The sequence below is a fragment of the Aulonocara sp. 'chitande type north' Nkhata Bay genome, linkage group LG9, assembly GCF_057382095.1.
Source record: "Aulonocara sp. 'chitande type north' Nkhata Bay isolate Kocher_YH1m ecotype deep benthic linkage group LG9, A_spYH_male_GT1.1, whole genome shotgun sequence".
NCBI lineage: Eukaryota > Metazoa > Chordata > Actinopteri > Cichliformes > Cichlidae > Aulonocara > Aulonocara sp. 'chitande type north' Nkhata Bay.
Window position 1 is genome coordinate 29,250,167 of NC_141352.1, and position 23,456 is coordinate 29,273,622.

Sequence of the window (23,456 nt, forward strand, 5' to 3'; positions counted from 1 at the left end):
CAGAGATTCTGGAAGGAATTTAGCAGTTTTGTTATTGTCCATATTTTAAGGGAGTTTTCTTAATGATGGGAAAATGCTTTATTCTGTATCTTTAAGTTCTCCAGGAAGAATGATAAATGTTTTTTATAAAAAAATTTGTTAATAATTTTAGCTAAATTTTTTATCCATAAATGTAAGTTTATTAATAAAACACCATATTTCTGTATTTTTCATAAGGATATGGAATTGTACATACAATCAATTTCAGACTCAACCAACAAAAAGGCTCTCAGAACAATATTTATATATGTTGATTTTTTCGCGTACTCATATAAAAAAAAATTTTTTACCCCTGATTTGTATGTTCATGTTCTGTTCTTTTGTAAACTTCATCTTTTAAAACACGTCTTAAAACTCATTTTTATTCTTTGGCTTATGACACAGTCTGACCCTGATTTTATTGTTTTAGAGGGCCCGGTGGCGCCAGTGTCCGGCAGCCTCGCCTCTGTCAGTGCGCCCCAGGGCAGCTGTGGCTACAATATAGCTTGCCGTCACCAGTGTGTGAATGTGTGTGTGAATGGGTGAATGACTGAATGTAGTGTAAAGCGCTTTGGGGTCCTTAGGGACTGAGTAAAGCGCTATACAAATGCAGGCCATTTACCATTTACCATTTAATCTAATGTGCTGATTTTATTGTTTTAAATGTGTTTATATATATATTACTTATCTTATATTATTATTACTATTTTTCTCATTTTTTTAACATGCTCAATGTATCATGTTTGGCATGTCAAGTGTACAGCACTTTGTGTTCAGCTCGTGGCTGATCTGAAAGCGCTATATAAATTGCTTGCTTGCTTGCTTGCTTCATCTGTTTGTATGTTGTATACTCATTGTGTTTCAATAAAGTTCAATTTTAAAAAAAGTACATTCTAAATCTTCAGACGTCACTAATCACGTGACTCTGGCCAAACGAATCAAGCCTCGACACGGTGCTTCTGAAGCAGTATGTTGATCTTTTTCACACACGCACCGGAGCGTCAGCTTCAAGCGGACCATCGCTACCTCTCACATCTAAAGGTAAGTGTCAAGGTAACTTTGAACTGAGTTCAGTCAATCTCGAGGTTTTTTTTAAGTTTTCTGTTGCTCTCTGTGAGAGGAGACCGTTAAAGGCGAGGCTCTCCAGAGTGTAGCAAAACACGAAACCACAGCTGGCTGTGTGTGCGTGTGTGCAAAAGAATAGATTAGAAGTGCAAGTGAGCCACGAGTAAAGAAAGGTCAAGTTTCGTGAGTTGTTTTTCTCACCACTGATCACGCGCTGATCACTCTACACATACTTGCATCACACGCGCGCACGCACGTGAGTTGAGGGCGTTACCATATAACGGAAATTTCCATTGTTCTGTAGCAGTGGTTCTCAAACGTTTCACAATGAGTTTCACCCTTACGAGCGACATCAAAGCGCAGTAGTATAGGCCTATTTAACACCACATACTCATACTTGCCATCATTCAAAAGGGCTCTCTCTCTCTCTCTCTCTCTCTCTCTCTCTCTCTCTCTGTGCGTGTGTGTGTGTACACACGTGGGCTGTTAACTGGAGTTGGTTGAACAGATGTGCACCAAATGTGTCATCTGTGACATTTGTGAGGTTACCTAAAACACACTCCGTTAGTCTTGTTCCTCTTGAACAACAAAATGTTCAAAAACGTCCAGTATATAGAGAGACGAGATAACGAGGCTCCAGTTACGCAGTGCAAGTAAACAAACCATAAATATAAGAAGAGTAAGAAAATAAATATTCATTTTGGGACCAGGGGTAAAGGGATCAATAGCAATTAAAAATTATTAATTTACAGTTTGATGATTTTAAAGTCTCACACACAACCCCTGGAAAGGGGAGGGGGACATGCTGCTTCCAAATAGAGCACATTTCATTCATAATGTTGTAAATCCAAGCCCATTATGTATTCACGATCTGAATACTGGGTTGTGTGAAATCCCAGAAATAAACCTTAGACAAAGGGAATCTGTGAACTAAGCTGTAGGTCTATTAGGTTATTTGTGGTGATCATCGAGTTGGGGGATTTGTGTTCATACTGGAGTGCAAAATTAAAACCAATGGAAGATGGACAAGAAAAGTTCAAAGCCATCAGGTGCTCAGTTTAGAAAAAATAGAAATGAAGAGGAGGAGTAACGAGCAAAAGATGCAGGTAAGCAGATGTGCCATTGGATAATTAAAGCTTTGTAAGATCCCAAAAGACGCAGGAATAAGTAGTAGGATTTAAGAGTGTAATAACGGACTGAATCAGAATCAGAATCAGAATGGGGTTTATTGACTGAAACAGAAGATGGCAGCACTGCATGTACAAGGGTGCCAGCTGCCGTTAAATCCCGAAGAAGAAGAAGAAGCTGTGTCCCAGAATTCATAGCGCAGCCCAGCTCAGTTTCCAACAATGGCGGTAGCTAGTTAGTTTTAATATTACTCTTATTATTCTTTCTGGGTCACAAAATAAACGTTTAACATATGTTCAGGCGAGAATGTAGCTGTGCCAACCTCAAATATCTGCTCAGTTTATCAAGACACCACATATTTTCAAAATCGCTCCGACGTTTTCGGAGACGTCTGTTACCCACTAGCTTGATAGTTAGCCGGGGGCTAGGCTCACCAGAGCGCGTGAGAACACCGGACTCCCGGCAAATTGCTTTCAAACCCACCGCCGTCTTTCGCTACTCAGGTTAAACATGATATATAAGTCACTTGGATAACTTAAAAATGTTATTGTTTGGCTTTTTTTTTCAGTATTTTATTTGTTCCTGAGTAAATCGGTTTGGCTGAGATTAAAGTTATAGTTTACACAGCTGAATAAACATCAAGCAGACAGCTGATTATCAGAAGTGTGAGATGCTCGAGAATTTACTCTGGTGTCCTGTTATATTTTAGATAGCAAGGAGTTTATTAAACTTCACCGAAACAATCTGCAAATTTCATTAAAATTTAATAAAATATCATCTTGTCTTTATTTTTAGTTAGCACCAACCTTAAACACTTAAAGCTGTAAGCTAATGATAGTTATATAAGAGCAGATGCTGCTGGTGCAATAAGCTGTTCGTTTTACGTCCAATGGATGATGATCTGATTAGTCGACTAATCGCAAAAATAATCGGTGACTAGTCGACTATCAAAATAATCGTTTGTGGCAGCCCTAGTGTGTGTGTTTAAAGTTTCACAATACATGTGGAATTTTCTATTTTGTCTGTTTTTGTGTCTTGCAAATAAACCTTTAAAATAAATTACATTTTATTATGTATTTATTTTTGGCCTACATCAGTGAGAAATGCCAAATTATATACACAAAGTTATAGAAATCATCACTCCCGTTATTCATGATGATTTCAATAACATCACACAATAACATGTAACATCACATCCTGTAAGCATAGTCTGCCTGTGTCTTTTCTCTAGAAATGAACATTTTCAGCCAATATAGGTAATACATCAACATGGCTGCCATGGCTAAGTTAGGAATATTTATAATGTAATGTAATTTCCTTGTGACACACATGTGCAGCTGGCTTTATCACCTATTTTGAATTCGTTTCAAGCACAATACATTTGTAACTTTCAGTGTTTTCCGGTCTTCCAAAAGAAGAAAAAAAAAAACCCTTCAACTACATGACATGCAATTGTGTATTTGTTTTCACCTTATCATACACTTGAAGTTTTACAAATCACCACTCCTTTTGTTAATATCATTTCAGTCTCAGACAATCTAGCTTTTCTTACAGAGATTGAATGCACCTTCTGCGGATGGCGGTACCACACAGTGTGCGTGGACTTCCCCTGTACAGAAGGCAACTACAAATGTTGTGAATGCTAAATAAACAGGAACAAATGATCCCTGTTGTCTTTGCTTAATGATTGTTTTAGTCTTGACAATCCTCATTGCTGGCATTGCATCTTTCAATGCCAGCAATGCCAGGTATCAGTGTTCAAACCTTTTGTGTTTGTTTCCAATAAGTTGCCCACATCGGGAAACAAATGTGTTCTTTTACTTGTCAGATGAATATATGAGACACTTTGACTCTTCAGTGCAGTGTGGAGCCTAACAGAGATCTGTTTTGTGTCCCAGCTGATCAGCAGGAGGAGAAGAGTCTGACGGAGCAGCAGAGGAACATTTTCAGCTACTTGGACTCAGCTCAGCCACTACAGAGAAAACAATGAGCTCAACACAGAAGGTGACAGACAGAGCAGGGCGATATGACCAAAAATATTTATCACGATATACATTTGAAAATGTGCGATAACAATATAACTGACGATATAATTGACACTAGACAAAATACTTTACAACTCCACAACTTTATTAAAAAACCCATCAATGTATTTTCAGTTATACAAGCAGCTGTTTTTTTTATGTGCATTAAAGTTATATAAAAATTTAACAGTGCAAATGCAAATTGCTTGCTGACAGTTTAACCAAAAGGCATTTCCAGTGGAAATTGGCTGACATCCTAAACATAACCATGTATAATATCCAGAAACTTAAAAAGAGGTTATACAGTCGTGGCCAAAAGTTTTGAGAATTGCATAAATAATGTTGAGAGAATATTGACTAGCACAAGGCTGGAGATCATCATGGCTGTATTCCAATTCAGGTTCTGCAGCTTTAAAGTACGCAGCCTCAACGGTCCTCAAGGGCCGCGTACTCAAAGACCGCTGAGGCTGGAAGCCTCGATCGCGCTGCCCAGGTTGCCTAGCAACCATGATACTAACAGCTGGAAACGTTTCATACAGCTTTGTTTGACAGAAATGAAGGAGAACATACTTTGTTCATTTGTTTCTACATGAGCTCTGTGTGATTTAATAAGTATCTGAGGCTGAGACCACAGGACTGTAAAACCTGATTGTTGGGCTTCATTTCTGTACTGAACAGTCATTTTATGATTAGCTAGTAAATAACAATTAGCTAATGTTGTTCATGAGACTAAAGTCGACTCACTTTGGTGATGGAACTATAATATTGCCAATATTATAGTTATTATATTAATCACTTCACTCAAAGAAAAGTTTCTTTGACAGTGTATATATAGATGTATCATATACAAGAGACAAATATTGTTTGTTCAATTTGTTGGCATTACTAAATTTGGCTCAATGCTTACATATATGTGTGGAAAAAGAAAATGTACGAGCTGTGATAACTGTTGCTGATAAAATGAAGAGTAGACTGATATTGAATATTCCTTTATTGGGTGAGAAAATCAGACCATGTCATAACTGCTTTAAGTCATACAGAATAGATATCAGAGCCTTAAACAGGCTGACTTCTGCTAAATGGGTCAAACTGGGCAGAAGGTATACAAACACATAACATCCTTATAGAATATGATGTAACACTATAGATCAACTTACCTCAGAACATATAAAGCATATAAACAATTACAGCAATATGATGCAACAAACACAGCAGTGCTACTAATCCAAAATACTCAAAGCTTCATAGAACTGAAACAAACATTTATTTTTAGCTCCATTCTGCTGCTGATACATACTTTAGGTTTCTGAACATTAAACTTGTTGCTGCCTTTCATAGTGTGTAACTTGAAGGCCCTGAGTACTTTCTCCCACACTGAAAACACTGGAATGATACAATTATTTGAACATTACCTAATAAGACTGATTCAGAACAGACAGTTAGTTATTTTAAACTTTCCTAGCAGTCCTTCACAAACAGGGAACAGTCTGTCTATTCTCTCCATCTGTCAGCTGTTGCTGGCTCTTCCTCCTCCTCTTCCTCACACACTGCTGATTTTGTCCTGGTGGATCATCAGGGGTGCAAAGCCTCACAGATGATGTGCAGCAGTGGGTCCCTCAGTCTGTCCTCACTCTGGACACTTGCAGTCGTCACACATGGAAATCAAATGTGTGATAAGCTGCAGGATTCAAACACAAGTGTAACTTATAAATACATGTTCATACTTTTATTCCACAATCAGAGAGAAAGAGAGAGAGAGAGAGAGAGTGCAGGACAGACAGACAGGTGACAGTCTCAGGTGTATACACTGCTACAAAACAGCACAAGAGAAGCAGGATTTAGTGTTTGTGTTATTACGAGTGCTACACAAGAAGAGTTCCCAGATGGTGCAGTGGACACATGTGTGACTTCTGTGATTAAAGCATCTTTCTTTCAGCTTAACGAGTGAACCGTCAGCTCGTTCAAACACACGTTAAAGTGCGTTTGGCTCGACACCACCGAACAGAGGCAGCAATATAACATAGCTAACATTAACAGTGCAGTGAATCCTGCTTGTGCCGTGATATTCAGGACTGCAAACCGAGCAGCATCACTGACTTTCAGCTTGTTGTGTTTGTGGATATATGACTGACTTTAATTATCCACAAAATCATCACATTCTCTGTAAGATTAAGGTCGACTATTGAACAGTGAATATTTTAAAGTAAAGGCTTTAAAACCAAGTTAGTACAAACATCACTAATGTCACATAACTTTGCCGACATGTGGCCAACAGTAATATTTTAATGTTCTTCATTGTTCAACATTTGCACATAAATAAGTGAAATAATATTCAGTACTCACTTTTAAAAGTTTAGTCTTTGGCTGCTCCGCTTCAGCTTTTTTTTTTTTTTTTTTGGCAAAATTATCCACACCCACCGCCGCGCTATGAAGTCTGGGATATGTTGGGCCATGAAGTTTACACCGCCACATCCTTAAAATTCAGGGAAATGAAGGACACATTTGAGGCTGCATTTCGAGCAGCCTTTGAATTGGGACAGCCTCGCTGTCGCTGTGACGCAATCGGCCTTAAAATGTGGCCTTTAAGGCTGCAGACCCTGAATTGGGATACAGCCTATGTCAGGCTGATTGGGTTAGAATGGCAGACCTGACATGTTAAAAGGAGGGTGGTGCTTGAAATCATTGTTCTTCCATTGTAAACCATGGTGACCTGCAAAGAAACGCGTGCAGCCATCATTGCGTTGCATAAAAATGGCTTCACAGGCAAGAATATTGTGGCTACTAAGATTGCATCTAAATCAACAATTTATAGGATCATCAAGAACTTCAAGGAAAGAGGTTCAATTCTTGATAAGAAGGCTTCAGCACATCCAAGAAAGTCCAGCAAGCACCAGGATCGTCTCCTAAACACGATTCAGCTGCGGGATCAGAGTGTCACCAGTGCAGAGCGTGCTCAGGAATGGCAGCAGGCAGGTGTGAGCGCATCTGCACGCACAGTGAGGCGAAGACTTTTGGAAGACGGCCTGGTGTCAAGAGGGCAGCAAAGAAGCAACTTCTCTCCAAAAAATCCCCATCAGGGACAGATTGATCTTCCACAGAAAGTATGGTGAATGGACTGCTGAGGACTGGGGCAAAGTCATATTCTCGGATGAAGCCTGTTTCCGATTGTTTGGGGCATCTGGAAAAAGTCTTGTCTGGAGAAGAAAAGGTGAGCGCTACCATCAGTCCTGTGTCATGCCAACAGCAAAGCATCCTGAGACCATTCATGTGTGGGGTTGCTTCTCATCCAAGGGAGTGGGCTCACTCACAATTTTGCCCAAAAACACAGCCATGAATAAAGAATGGTACCAAAACTGCCTCCAACAGCAACTTCTTCCAACAACAGTTTGGTAAACAACAATTCCTACATAAGGCACACAGGATTATAAGGGGCACCGTCGATTTTCAGAAAAATGAAAGGATTGATTTTAAGTGTGCCGTATTTTCCAAAAAACACGGTAATAACGATGGCCTGCTAGCATGCTAGTGCTTTGTTGTGTATCTGACGGACGAAAGCTAAACCAGTTCCACACCACTGAAGTTGAAGCATTTTTACAAACCAATTCTGGTTCATCTGTTTCATTCAACGATCCGCTTTCACCCTTCTCATTCTCCGTCACCGCCATGCTTTTTCCTCCATGTGCGTATGAAAACAAAGGCACTGCGCAAGCGTGTTTTACCCATATTCTATCGTAATATTTGAATTTCTTATCGTTGCCCAACATTATACTGGTATTACCGTGAATGGTATGATATAGCCCAGCCCTACATGAAAGGCAACCTGATCGTGCACTAATCACACATTAAAATAAGCAAAAGAGGCAAAACTGTGTGCCAGAGTAAAAAACAAAACAAACCCCCCCCCCAAATCCCTTTAAACCTTAACACCAACAAAAGGAAGCATTTCTATGGAAAAAGAAACCCCTCCACTTGGTTTGACCTGCTGATGTCATATGTGACATCATCAGGACTTTAAAATGAGGAAATGCTAGGCGGGTGTCTCCCCACACCTGACCCTCATGAAGACTGAAAAGACAAACAAAGTATGAACTTAATGACTTAATCTGTAACATAATAAAATATAAAGTAACATGTAACTGAATAACTGAATATTTGCCTTAATTTGCAGAATGTTTGATTTGCCGGCAACAAAACGCTTACACAAACAAACCCGGGATACTGAGTGCAGCGATGTTACTTGACAAATAGCGAATCATAGCAAATACATAGAAACAGAATAATGTGTACAATGTGCAAAAAAAGGTAAACACATATGGGACAAATGGAGAGCATTGCAACTGCTCCTCCACTTTGTCACAGTACAGTCTGTGCCAAAAAGTACTGACAGGAAACTACATGCTTTTGCAGAAAATAGGAGCTGCAGCCAGAAAATGAATCTAAGCACAGTCTTTGATTTAAACTTAAAGTGTGTGTGACGTCTAGAGGAAGTATATAAATAACTAGGCTTCCTGTTTGTGCTTCAGACCTGAGCTTATGTGTTCGTGTGTTCAGGTCAATGAAAAATAAAGATCATCTTTTGAGCTTTGACCACTTTGAGCCGTGTCTTTCTTTGCCGTAGGGAAAACAAAGAACTGGGATTTAATACTTGTAGTTATAAAGAAAGCAATTCTGTTAAACACACCACTTTTTTTTCTGCTCAGCTGCAGTATCCAGATGAAATACATAATCATATTACACAGTTTTCAACAAACTGCAATTTAGTAAATCCTCGAGTTAAAAGTAACTTTTTGTAAAACTGTTATATTTAGAGCAACTTTTAAGTGGAATAAATTGCCTTATAAAATTAGAGAATTAGCAACTATTCAAAACTTCAATGAACATTTAAAAGCTGATTTACAGAACTTTTAGTTGTTGTAAATATTGTAAGAGATGGTTTGTTTTTGAAATTTGTGTAATGTGCCTCGTTGTTGTTGTTGTTGTTGTTGTTATTATTATTATTATTATTATTATTATTATTATTATTATTATTATTATTATTATTATTATTGATTGCTTATATTTTAATTGTGAAACCCCACTGTGGATGGAAAATTATCTGGATATTTTGAATCCACTTTATTGTGTAATATTTTATGTGATCGTATTTGACGGAAGACGAGCAACATTTGTTGTGGAAGCTAATGGGGTTCCTTTTGAATAAACAAATAAACAAACATAGGATTTATTATCAGTGAATAATTATGTATAAATCTATAAAAAAAATGATAGAAATATGTAATAGGAAACAACAATCTGATATAAATTATGAAAATAATATATGTTTGTGTGTGTGTGTGTGTGTGTGTGTGTGTGTGTGTGTGTGTGTGTGTGTGTGTACAATCAGGCGGGATGGGCATGATTTTAGTGTTTTTAAATGGTCATGAATTATTTTTAACAGCAGGTTGGATGTAATGTGTTAGAACTACCAGCAGGTGGGGATAAGAGACCTTTAAGGTGTTTGGTGCCACACTCCACCTTCAGGTTTAAAACTAGTGTTAATGGAGGGAGTTTGAAGGTTGAGTTTGTTCCACGACTGCATTTCACTCACTGCCTCTGTTTGTATCTCTGTCACTGCAGGACCAACATGGAGCGAGAAGTCAGCGCTCTCAGGAGGCCGACAAACCTCAACCAAGAAAGAGAGAGAAAACATACACCTGTGACGAGTGTGGGAAGCATTTTACTGGGATTTATAAACTAAAACGTCATCAGTTCATCCACACTGGAGAGAGACCGTTCAGCTGTGACTTGTGTGAAAAGTCTTTTTCCTTGAAGGATTCCCTAAAACAACACCAACTCATCCACAGTGGAGTTAAAGCGTACAGCTGTGATCAGTGTGGCAGAGCTTTTACTCACAGTAGCAACTTACAGAATCATCTAGTTATCCACTCTGGAATTAAGGCGTACAGCTGTGACGAGTGTGGGAAGGAGTTTACTCTGAAGGCTTCACTAAAACGGCATCAGGTCATCCACACTGGAGAGAGACCGTTCAGCTGTGACTTGTGTGGAAAGTCTTTTTACTTGAAGGGTCACCTAAAAAAACACGAACTCATCCACAGTGGAGTTAAAGCGTACAGCTGTGATCAGTGTGGCAGAGCTTTTACTCAAGGAAGCAGTTTACAGAATCATCTAGTTACCCACTCCGGAATTAAGGCGTACAGCTGTGACGAGTGTGGGAAGGAGTTTACTGGGAAGGCTGAACTAAAACGGCATCAAGTCATCCACACTGGAGAGAGACCGTTCAGCTGTGACTTGTGTGGAAAGTCTTTTTCCTGGAAGGAATCCCTAAAACAGCACCAACTCATCCACAGTGGAGTTAAAGCGTACAGCTGTGATCAGTGTGGCAGAGCTTTTACTCACAGTGGCAACTTACAGAATCATCTAGTTACCCACTCTGGAATTAAGGCATACAGCTGTGACATCTGTGGAAAAACTTTCAGCCAGAGAGGAAGCCGAAATATACACCTACGCATTCACACCAGACATGATGTGTACTGCTGTGAACAGTGTGGCAAACAGTTTATAACTCGCACACAGTTACAACAACACATGTTTACCCACACTGAGGAGAGACCTTATCAATGTGACCTGTGTGAGAAGACTTTTAAATCTCCACATTACCTGAGAGGACACCAACAGATCCACACCAGAAAGACACTCTACAAGTGCAGTTACTGTGAGGTATGTATTTATATTGTTGTCTTGTCATTTTAGCCTGACTGTTTGGAACAACTCTGCTCATTAAACTGTGTTAGCATGTTAGCAATTCTACTGCATGGAAAAGCAGCTCTGAGTGATTATTCAGATTTTCATGTTAGTTATGATTTTAGTATTACTGTAGTATTATGGTGGTAGTATTGTAGTTATTGCAGCCCAGTAAACTGAGTGTGTTAACTGAAACAGTAAAATGTAATTGGACATCTGCAGAGATGCTCTTTATTTCAGGCGACGTTCAGGGTAAAAATGTTGAAGGACTGACTTACACTGTCTTTGTGTCTTTGTTTAGAAGCAGAGCGACACAGATGGATCCAGTTCTCAACCCTGTCATCACTGTGGTGGTGGGAAAGACTTTCATTGTGACCTTTGTGGAAAAACTTTCAGCTGGAAAGCTGACCTAAAAACACATCAACATAGACACACTGGAGACAAACTGAAATACTGCAAAGAATGTGGGAGAAGCTTCACCACACCAAGTGAGTTAAAAAAACATGAACTGATTCACAGTGGGGTCAAAAAGCACCTCTGTGATCAGTGTGGGTCATCCTTCACCACTGCAAGGGAGCTTAAAAGACACAAACGAGTCCACATAGGAGAGAAACCATACAAGTGCAGACACTGTGACAAAAGCTTCTCACAATCAGGTCATTGTAACAAGCATGAACGTACACACATGGAAGGAAACTACAGCTGTGACCAGTGTGACAAGAGCTTCAGGAATCTCACTTCCTACTCCGAACACAAACGATCCCACGTTACTAATAAACTGTTTCACTGTTACCAATGTGCCCAAACATTCACCTCATTGTCTGCTCTGTGCAAACATCAGCGTGATCACTCAGGGCTGAAATCACTCCCATCACTGGATCACAGTGAATCTGAAGAGACAGAAAGATCCTCTGGTTTCAGTGTCAGACTCAAAAAGCTTGAGATCAGGCTCCACAGAGTTCAGATAGAATCTCCTGTAAAAATCTGATGAGGCAGCTGTGAATCAAACTCTTCCCCTAGTTCCATTTTAAGCTTTCAAAACTGTCCTACTGTAGTGTTCATGTCGAGTGGTTAGCTTTCTTTTCATCAGTTCGTTGAAAACTCTGTTTCCTATTATAAAGTATTTGTTTTAATGTATTTTGATACACAAATGTCTTCTTGTTCGGGTTCTTTATGTTATTGAATCTTGGAAATGTTAAATAAAAAATTCAAATGTTAAATAAAGAAAGATTTTAATGATAAAGACTTGAGCCATGATGTCATTTCCTGTATTTCAGAGTAAAAACTGAAGTGACAAATGGAAACATGTTTACAGTCACAGTTAGATGAACTGTTTTCAGTGTGTTACAAAATTAATATATTATTAGTGCTTATTTAGTGAATATTGTTACTTGTTTAAACAGGTACATGGAGTTGTTTGCAGTGAAAGTTATTTTTAAACACAGTCAATATTCCTTCTCCTCTACCTGATATCCTTGGAGCATTACGAAATGAGCCGTCAGAGGGTAACAGTCCAGAAATAATGCTAGACTCACCAACTCTCATCTGTGTCTCAGTCACAAAAAGGAGATCCAATTCATTGGAGGAAAAATAATTTATAATGAAGCTTTATTTGCTAAGGACCATGCATTTGTTAGAGCCATCTTCATTGGAGCTGGAGCCTGGGTAGAAGTTGTCGGTGAAGCCCAAGTTAATGGGACCAAATACAAAAAGTTTATTCCATGACTCCCACAATGCAAAAAACAGTGGTGAGCAGGGTTATGGACACCTAAGCCTACAACAGTAACCAGACAGGAGATAACAGGATCCAGGAGACGTCTTGGGATGTGGCGGAAAGGACCATAACCAGCTGGAGCGGCCGCTGAAGAAAAGAGAAGTCAAGCTTTAAACTTCACCAGCCGACCGGCACGTTTACCCCGGTGTCTGTGGCGGTGTGTCGGAGCAGGTGGTGGCACTTTATGTAGCAAGTAATCAGGAACACCAGCCAGGAGCAGAGGATACTCTGTTTGTTTCTTCTGATTAGAGCTCTGAAAGCTGATGGCAAAAAACTGAAGATCTAAAGGTTTTTGGTGTTCCCCAGTTTTGAGTTGATTTCAGTGACAAGAAACATCAGAAACAGAACAAGCAGTAAGAAAATTGACAGAGGTAAACAGCAAGCACACACACTGGAGCCATTTTACCCTTTAGTTTAATTATGTAAATTACAATTATGTAATCTGATCATTTACAAACTGAAATAATCTCAACATAAGCTGACGGAAGAAGAAGAAATTGAGGAAGAAATTCAGGCCGTGTACTGAAAATGTATTTTTTCTTGTTATCTTAAGACATTTGGTGTGACGACTTCTACAACTCAGTTTTTGGTTTTGCTGAAGTAAAGTTTACACTCTGAGGAGTCACAGTGTTGATATTGGACACAAAGAGAAAAGTTCCTGTAATGTAAAAGTTAAAAGTAGAATTTTAAAATGGAACCTAAATCTGATTAGTAGCCAGTGCACCGACTTTAAAACGGGTCATATGAGCTCCCTTGTTCGAGTGGGTCAGTAGCCTCGCTGTTAGTTTTGAACAACCTGTAGACGAGCTAGCCCTTTCTTGTTTAGACAAGTAAACAGGCTGTTACAGTAGTCAAGTCTTGTAGAGACAAAAGCATGTATTATCATCTCGAGTTCACTTGTTGACACGATGGATCTAAGTTTAGAAATGTTCCTCAAGTGAAAAAAGCAGGTTCTTACTATCTGATTTAAATGTGCCTCCAAAGAAAAAGCTTCATCGAAAATAACACCCAGGTTTCTAAGGTTATGTTTCTGTGAGGAACCTAATTCACCCAGTCGCCGTTTAATATCAGGCACTGTCTGGTGCAATAATCAAAGTTTCTGCCGGGTTTATTTGTAAGCAATTATTGTTCAACCATTGTTTAATGTTGGTTAAACAGTCAATCAGATTGGAGAGCTTATGAGCTTCAGCAGGCTTAAAAGAATAATATAGCTGAATATTGTCAGCAAAAAGATGATAAGATACTTCAGGAAACTGCTGTATTATCTGGCTTAAAGGAAAATTGTATATTAAAAACAGAATAGGTCCCAGTACAGAGCCCTGAGAAACTCCACACAACAACTCTATAGATTCCGACGTGATCTGGTTTGCAGACACACTAAAACTCCTTTCAGATATATCAAAAGAAAACCAGTGTAGAACAGAGCAGACATCCCAACCAGGTCTCTGTCTGTTTATCAGGATGGTATGGTTGACTGTATCAAAGGCTGAGGTAAGGTCTAGCAAGACTAGGACTGTGTATTCTCCGGAGTTTGCTGACATCATAATATCATTAGTAACTTTCAGTAGTGCTGTCTCAGTGGAATGCAATTTATGGCACCCACATTGAAAACGGTCATTGAAGTTATATTTCTCCAAGTATGCTGTGAGGTGGACAGCTACTCAAGGAGTTTTGACATGAATGGGAGTTTGGAGATTGAATTTTAAAGTAGTGTTGGATCCAGGTTGGGTTTTTTGAGCCTTGGTTCCACAATGGCATGTTTAAAAAAGCTGGGGAACACCCCAGTCTGAAGAGAAACAGTAAAAAGGTTCCCAACCCAAGGATCAATGGTGTCAAAAGCATTGATGAAGAGCTTAGTGGGGACAATGTCTTAGGGGCTTGTAGGTGGCTTCATTTTGTCCACCAGGGCTGCTATCTCAATATATATTTTGCAGTTGTAAAAGTTGACCAGGAGTACAAAGGGAGTGCCTGACTCGGAGAACAAGAAAGCTTTGGGGAGATTTCAGCATTGATTTCTTTAATCTTGTCAACAAAAAATCGGATGAGTTTACTACTATCTACTTTAGAGTGTACATCTATGGAGGAGATCAAATACTTATTTTCCACCCTGATTTACGAATAAATTCTTTACAAATCCTACCATGTGGATTCATGGATTTTTTTTTCACATTCTGTCTCTCACAGTTGAAGTGTACCTCTGGTGCAAATTACTGACCTCTGTCATCATTTTAGGTGGGGGAACTTGCACAATCGGTGGCTGACTAAATACTTTTTTGCCCCACTGTAGCTAAAGGATCCTGTCTGTCCCGCAATATACGCTGAATTCTGAAAACTCTCCTTATCAATCTTGCACCTTCCGCAATGGGTGGCTCGCGTACAAACGGACAGGACATGGCTGCGACAGACTTCCCAAATCCACCTTCGCTTTTATAGCCGTGGTCTCTCATCTTGCTTACATGAAGTAATTTACTATTACTACTCTAAAATATGAATTACATCTGGAATAATCCAATACATGAAATAGAATGATTAATGGTACATTTCCCTTTTTTTAGGAAATGACCTGTATGTATCTGTATGAAATCAATAAAAGAATCAAGTACTGCATTATCTTTAGTTACATTGATAACATTTATTTATGGAAAAACAGTGGTAAAATATCGCTGTTGCTTTCGTATAAATGAAGCGGACATACCTGAGTGGCCGCGATCTAATCCTGTTTACATAAAGTAAGCCTGCTCCCGAGCAGGTTTACGCTTACGGATCTGTTGCTATGACAGCAAGTCCCGGATGAGCTTCGGAGAACCGAACGATCCAAGATCACGCGAAATCGTCAACAATCAAATCCAGCTAACTTACTTAGCGAGGTACGAAGAACGGACCCCTGACCCTTATGAAGACTGAAAAGACAAACAAAGTAAGTACGAACAAATGACTTAATCTGTAACATAATAAAATGTAAAGAAACATGTAACTGAGTATTTAGCTTAATTTGCAGAATGTTTGATTTGCCGGCAACTAGTGATGGCCAAATGAAGCTTTCTGAAGCATTGAAGCTTGTATTGAAAAACGGTTCATTACTCGAAGCTTTTCAACACAGTCCTCTCTGGTGACATTTGGTGGCCAAAAATATGAAGAGCAGCTTGAATCCACAAAATAAAACCAACTGCTTCATTATGACTGCCCACTCACTCTACAGAGTGGAATTTTGTCTGATATTGGACCACCACTGTGTTGCTTTAAACATGTATTTTTGAGGGTGAAAAAAATGTTGTTTATTTCTTTAATACATAATTTTGACCAGTAAACTTTCCTTGTTTAAGTATGCACCGTGGTTTGGTCTTTCTTTGCTTGTGACTTCTTGATGTTGGTAAATACAATAATTGAAAAGTACCACGCTACATATAATGTACATATAATAATGTACAACACATTATGGAGTATGTTTCTGCTGTGAGGTCCAGCCTCCTTGTACTTATGCAATTAATCGCCGGACAGGCATATTTATAAATAATATTATATTAGGGACATTTTCCTATACATATTTTTGACCTGGGGGTAGAATTGATTGTGAACTGGAAAAGGAAAATGCTTATGAACTTGCAAATTAAAAACATGATTCATTTAAAGTAGCCCTTTTTCATTTTTATTTAAGAAGAGAATTTGTTCTAGTGTGCGATGGCCAAACCTGTTCCTTTTTGTGGAGATAATTTCTCCTGCATTAAGGAAAATCCCTTCACATGGAACAGAGGAGGCTGGAGTGCAGAGAAACTGGTAGAGATGCAGTTTTACAGTCTACCTGGGCCCCACCAACTATCAGCTAAAGAGAATAAATTAATTATATTGCTGCACATTTTGCAGACTAACATTTTAAGATTAATTAAAAAAAAAAAGATATATATTTTTATAACATTAAATGTAAAGAGTCAAATGGAAGTTTTTCTAAAGTTATTTTATTTTTTATTTTTTGTGTGTCCCGTTTGGATCTTTAGCCATCAGAATTGTTGTCTTAAGGCCAAGAAAGATGCCAAGCGGATTTATTTTACCAAGTGGATCATCATGGCCTTGCCATATTGGTCCATTTGATTGACCTTTATTATAATTATGAATTTATTTTATTTTCAGTTGCTACAAACGGGACAGACATGACTGGGGGATAGGACAGGGAGAAAGAATGAAAGAAAGAGAGGGAGAGAAAGAAAACCAAAGGGGAGAAGAGACGGTGAGAAGGGGGGGAAGAAAGAAAAAAAAAACAAACAAAAAAAAACAAAACACCTGGGTCACCTGTATGGAGAAAAAAAACAAGAGAAAGCAAACAACAAAGAGCAACATAGTAAAAAAAAAAAAAAAACGGCACCATCACAATAAACTAGCTAGCAGTAGATATCAGTAGATACTAAATAATAAACGATATTGTGCAGCATGCAAGATAGACAGCGCACAATGTGCTTTGAGGCAGCAGCCAAGAAAGCTGTAGTCCACGTCTGTGAATACCCGTGTGTACACCTGTGTGCATACCTGTGTGGATCAGCATGCTTGCATTCCAAAGGTTTCTCCATGTAACGATCTGCTAGGGAGTGTGGGGGGGCCACAGCCCCGTCCTCCAGGGTATGAAGCAGGTATGGAGGAGATCAAAACTCCAGACATCCAGAGGCCCCCAGAACACAAGAGACCAAGGAAGACCAACAGAGGGGCAGCCGCGCCACTGTCCCAGAAAGAGCTGAGGAGAGTCCCAGATGAGGGCTCACTCAGCAGCCGCGGAGCAGAAGCCAGGGGGAGTTGCAGTGACGCGCCCGTGAGCTCCGCCGGCAGCCAGCCGTGCCTGAGTGACCGAGCCCCAGGCCGAGAGGCCGGGGGCACCCCGCCTCCGAAGGGGCCCAAGCGAGCCCCAGGCTCCAGGCTCCGATAAGCGGCCGCCAAGGAGTGAGCCGGTGTGTACCTGGACGCCCATCCCCGGACACAAAGAACCACCAACGCACCGACACCTGAGGGAGTCTGCCACTGGCAGGGGAAGTGGTGGTGGGGGGAGATAGGCCTCCAAACCTTGGAGGGCCTGAGATGTCCCCAGAGAGGTGGCGTCTGATACCCAACCTGACATATAGACACAGACATACAGGCACACACAGATACAAACATCCATTCCCACCCTCATGCTCTCATATACACTTACTCAACACTCAACCAACGTGGAGACAGACATAAAGAGATGCTGTACACACGATCACACTCCCCAAGCGTACTCTACGAACCGGGTCTAGGTACCCTTGCCCCTGGAGGGGGGAACTGCACCCAGACCCAGGTGGTGTTACCCTTTTTCCCCTGCGGTGGGGAGAGGCAGACCGCCCCGACTCCGCAGCAGCAGGGAGGCCCCACACTCCAGACCGCAGTCGGACGGCCAACTCCTCCTCCTAGCCCTCCCGCTCCAGCAGGCCACAGAGAACGGGGGTGAGAGAAGACTCCAAACCTCCCTCCACCCGCTCATTGTAGTGTTGATGCATGTGTGTTCTAAGGTGCAATTAAAACCCAGGAGGGCATGGAGCTACCTGCCAGAGAGCAGCAGGTAAGCGCATAGTCCCTCCTGCTAGCCCTCAATGTCTACGTGTATTTAACATTGAGAGGTGGGCAACGACGCCAGGGGTGGGGTGTACACCCTGATGGTAACTTGGATTCCGTGTATCGTGCCCACCCCCAAGATCCTATATGTATGTGTAATGAGAGTGTGAGTAATGTGAATGTCTAAGTTGTGGGATAAAATTGAGGCAGAGGCAGCAAGAAGGGGACAGAGGGGGGGGGTAGCCTCCTCTGCACCCTGGTGACACACCCCTACTCCAAGGCCCTGCATGTGTGGGTGGTTGTGGTGGAGCGGGAAGGGGGAGGCAGCTGGAGATGGGGAGGGAAGGAAGGGAGGGGCAAGTGACCCCTCCCTGGGGCCAGCTCCCCCGCTGACTCCAGTAGGCACCCCCATACTCCGCGACCCGCCAGGGAAAGGGGGCCCAGGCCCATCCAGACCGGGGCCCAGCGCAGCAGCGCCCCCCGGCCCCACAGAGCTCGGGACAGTCCACCCAACCCCACCACAGAGAAAACTGCACCCACCCCACCATCCACTCATCTTCCAGACTACATGAGACAATAGACACCCAGGCTGAGATCTTCCTCCACCTCTCCTGTATCTCCCCCTCCTGCAGAGAGTTCCTGAAGAGAGGAAAGCTCCTGCAAGGTGTGACAATCTCCCCCACCAGTTGAAGAGCCCCCCAGGTGGCTCGACGCACCGGCGGCACCCTGCGCCAGGGATGGGCCCCCATGCACCCACCCGCCCACAAACCCGGCAACACACAAACCAGGACCCAAGGCCCCGAGGCCCGGCCAGGGCCCCAGCCCAGAGACGGAGCGCCCCCAGAACCTCACGCCCATCCCGGACCCACCCAGGGGCAGACAGGCTACCAGGTCAGTAACCCACGTCCGTCAGCACAGACCCTCCCCTAGCCCCGCTGCACGCAGCCACGAGGAAACAGTCTCTAAAGTTATTTAATGATATTTATATTATGAAAATCAGATTTTTGACATTTTAAGTTTTTCCCGTTTTCAGATAAAATAAACACGCACAAAACAAAAGCAAACAGCCAGAACACAAAGCTGGAAAACCCACCTGATCGACCAAAATCAACTCAAAATACTCCCACACAACAGAACCTCCTCTATTCCTCACTGGCTCCAAATCTCTCAGTAGAAATATCAGTGGTTCGCTATCTGTCACCATCAAAACACTCCACAAATCCCGCAAATGATTCACTTTCTTATAAACCAGGGAATCAGACACCGAAGAGGTTAGGTTCTAAATGAAGCTTCGGACGTCACTGATCACGTGACTCTGGCCAAACGAATCTAGCTTCGACACAGTGCTTCTGAAGCAGTGTGTCGATTTTTGTGACACACGCACCGGAGCGTCAGCTTCAAGCGGGCCATCACTACCGGCAACTGAACGCTTACACACACAAACCTGGGATAGTGTGTGAAGAAATGTTACTTAACAAATAGCAAATCATAGCAAATAAATAGAAACAGTATAATGTGAAAAAAAAAAGTAAACACATATGGGACAAATGGAGACCATTGCAACTCATCCACTTTGTCACACAGTAACAGTATAACTGTAACACATTTGCAATTTAGATCCAATATTTATGAGAGAAATAAGTGAATTAAAAATATCAGACCTCATGCCAGATTTAATTGATAGAGATATATGCATGTTATTATATTATGTATCCCAGATAATTGTTTTTCATCTAGCCATGGGACACCCACCCCTTCCTCCCAAGTTAACTGCAGCCAAAGCGAGCTAGTGGAGGTATTTAGACACTCACAACCAGTGGGGTAAAAAGAGCAACCAAGAAACTGGCAGCCTGCACGGCCACCGATGTGCTGGAAGAGCTAGAAGCTCTACCCATGGAGAAACTCTTGGAGAACCTTGCTAGCCTTGTTTTCAGATCCCTTTAAAGTTTATAAAGGGTCTAATCATTTTCATTAAAATGTTTTATTACATAAATGTTACTGTTTTATTTCATTTTGATTTATGCTCCCACTACACTGCACATCTACAAACAACAATGCCATGGACTGTCAGTTGCTTTTACATGCTGTAAACATGAGTAGGTTTGATCAGAGTTTCAATTATAACAGAAAAGGAAAAAAGAAGACCAACTTCTTCCCAACTGACAAGAAAAATACTCGTCATATTTTCATAATAAAGGATCAGGCTCCCCATTTATGACAGCTTGGACCATTAATGTATGTTACATTGATGCTTGTTTTAGTATGCTACTGTACAGTTATGGTCAACATCTCTATTTAAATATAATTAATATACAAAACACAATGAAAGTTAGACATGAATTATTCATTATTTTTTTACTATTGATAAAATTCATGTATACTAATAAAAGTTATGAGTAACAACATTATTAATAATGATTAATAATAATAATTCTAATGCCAACATGATGACTGTTCATAGCTCCTGCTTTGAAATACTGAACTTTAAAATTGACCTCATGAAAGATCACAATTCACAGTGGCCCACTGTCAGAATAATTCTGAATATAAAATCACTGTGTTAATCTGAAGCTTTGCTGCTGCAAGCCACTGTGGGAAAGCTGTGTTATTATAATGAAAACATCTGTGACACATTCACAGAGGACGAGGTCACAAAGGGACGACACGCAGAGGCTGTATTAAAGTCAAAAAACCAAATCTTTAGTCGTAAACAGGCAGTGGTTACAAACAGGAAGACGAGCAGTCCATTAAACAGTCTACAGGGTCAAACATACAGAGAATTCAAACAGCTATAAAAAAAATGACACTGAAAAACTTGACAAAGTGATGTGTGAGGCACCAAAGGGAAGCAGCAGAGTATATTCAATGAATTATCTTCAAATACAAAAGACAGAAACTCCTAAAGGCAGCATGCAAACTGAGCAGGATGTACAAAGGTCAGAGATTACAAAATAAATCAGAAAATGACTTCAAACTTACTGAGAGCAAGGCCTCTGTTACAAATCTGTCTAATAGAAAAACATGCTGTACAGATACAATAAGGTAAGTGTTCATGGTCATTTAAAAACTGGCTCTACCTGAACCACTTAAATATTTTATGAAGTCACTGAGTCGACAATTTCTAAAGTTTGTTTTCTTAATTGCAGTTAGAGTGTGGCTGGTAAGGATGAAAACACACACAGAGCGTAAACTGTCTTTGTTAGTAACAAACGTCAGGAAAGAAAAGACAAAACACACAAACACTCATAATATTCATGAATAATTAGAAAGCATCTAAACATTCTGGTCGTGGATTTTTACAGTCTTATTTGCACTCGGTCATCTTCATAATCATCCTGTTCAATACATGACAGGGGAGGTCCTGAGGTGGGCGGGGCTCTCTGGTGATGTCAGCATGAAAGGCAGAACCAGCGTCAGCCACATGTTGGTGAAGCATCACAGTACACTGGTGTGGTTTCCTTTCCAGATGTTGGACATTTGATACTTCAATGTTGAGGCGAACAAGAAGACACAGTGTTGGGTGAGGTTACTGCAGGGTTTCTAACTGACCAAAAGCAGAAGCACACAGACCAACAGGGATCAGATGCTGAGTGTTAGAGGAACAAGCTCATCTGTGCTGATCACTGAATGCTGCTGTGTTCTTTTGTTGAAGTTGGCTGGTGGGACAGTCTAATAGTGATATCCTGCCCATCTGAGGAACAGTTTTAAAAAACACATGCAATACTTTGTTTGTATTACAGTCAAAGTTTATGTTAATTTTTGTCCTTTAAAAGTGTTGCTGTACTATAAAGTACTATAATTTGGGCTAAAATGGCTCAGATAGTCTCTCTCTCTCTCAGAGTATCTCCTTTGAAAGTGGAGACTTTTATCCACTGATCCACATCACTTTACCTAGATGTTTTCTTTGAAGCTGGATGAAGACTCCTCTCCCTCAATCCTGTTGCAGCTTTGTGGTCCAGTTGGCCTCTGAGGTCACAGTCAACATCTGTAGTAGAAGAGGGGAAATAAAAATCCAGGTTACCAAAACTGGGACCTTTTCCAAAATAGAGCGTAACTGGAATTTTTCAGCCTTACAGGCAGATAGTCGTCTAAAGCTGCAGCGTTTTCTTTTTAGCTTTTTCCAATCTCTGCTCTCTGCTTTCTCTGTGAACATGTCTGCTTTCTTGGCATGGGTCTGTCTGCTGTTGGTGAAGAGACTAAATCCACATACTCGCTACTAAGATCTCCTCAAGTAGTCTTAACCAGATAACAGTTTAAGAGTAAATGTCATCCTGAGAGTTTCACCTTGGGCAGATGCTGTCTTGCTAACATGCAATCATGAGCATTAATCTATGAGGTGAAAAAGAGATTTTAAAAACTCCAGCCACAAGTTTTATTTCATCTGTGTTTTGGTCAGAGTCCCGTCAGACCTCCAGAATGGTGTCAGAGTGTTTTCTATTCACCTTCCACGTGATGAGCACAGGCCTCAGGTCCAGACCTCCATGGGCACTATAGCCTCTTTGGAGCTAATAGGTGAAAGCAGGTTTTGTTGGGACATGAACTGAAGAGGAAACTGACAAGGAAGGCAAGGATCTTCTTCAGCTCCTCCGAGCCCGAGCTGGGACCTCTTTGCGTAGGCCAGCATTGGTCAGGTAGCCCTCCAACGTCGCTGGATGGCCGACAGTGGAAAACCTAGAGGAGTAGGAGAGAAAAAGCAGCTTGGAGCATGTCTTTATACTGTTTAGTTTTTAGAGCCACAGACTTTCTTTTAATCTCATTGTTCAGGATCTATGATTGATTATGTATTTATTGTATTCCTCCATGACTGTGTGACAGAAAGTGGAAAAAAATCAGCTTTACCTTTGTTGATATGCTTGTAATTTTAATATTGATTAAATTGCCCATGAAATAATAGAAAGCTCATATATGAAAATGTTTTTTTAAAAAGAAAGTTCATCTGAATACAAAGGAGTACACTCACCTTCTGGTGATGGAGTTGTAGCGAGCGCTGGTGACCATCCAGGCCTCCTCGTAGAACTGATCACTGATTGGATCCAAAACATCGATGGAGGATCTGTGTAAGCGCTGAGGATCGTGCTGATGGACAGAACAGAAGGAGAGTGAGACAAGTGAAGATATACTAAACAATACTGTGAAATGAACTGACCCACACA

The 23,456-nt window shown here is 40.8% G+C and overlaps 3 protein-coding genes across 6 annotated transcripts in view; 1 reads left to right on the forward strand and 2 right to left on the reverse strand.

Annotated features, from left to right (window-relative positions):
- LOC147322323 (uncharacterized) overlaps positions 1 to 23,456 on the reverse strand; it is a 333,216-nt gene that overhangs the window by 190,278 nt on the left and 119,482 nt on the right. The window lies entirely within an intron of this gene.
- Positions 1 to 23,456, reverse strand: part of LOC147322330 (uncharacterized) — an 86,439-nt gene that overhangs the window by 25,317 nt on the left and 37,666 nt on the right. The gene's annotated exons all lie outside the window — the stretch shown is intronic.
- Positions 970 to 12,219, forward strand: LOC147322332 (uncharacterized). 4 transcript variants are annotated; one of them, XM_086306846.1, is made up of 4 exons: positions 982 to 1,059; positions 4,110 to 4,215; positions 9,852 to 10,952; positions 11,278 to 12,219. In XM_086306846.1, exons 2-4 carry the CDS (start codon positions 4,198 to 4,200, stop codon positions 11,962 to 11,964), a joined length of 1,806 nt encoding a protein of 601 aa, XP_086162972.1. In that variant the 5' UTR covers positions 982 to 1,059; positions 4,110 to 4,197; the 3' UTR covers positions 11,965 to 12,219. The 4 variants fall into 4 exon arrangements, with proteins under 4 accessions (XP_086162970.1, XP_086162971.1, XP_086162972.1 ...); XM_086306844.1 differs by lacking the exon at positions 4,110 to 4,215 and having other exon boundaries at positions 970 to 1,059; XM_086306845.1 differs by lacking the exon at positions 4,110 to 4,215 and having other exon boundaries at positions 970 to 1,059; positions 11,281 to 12,219.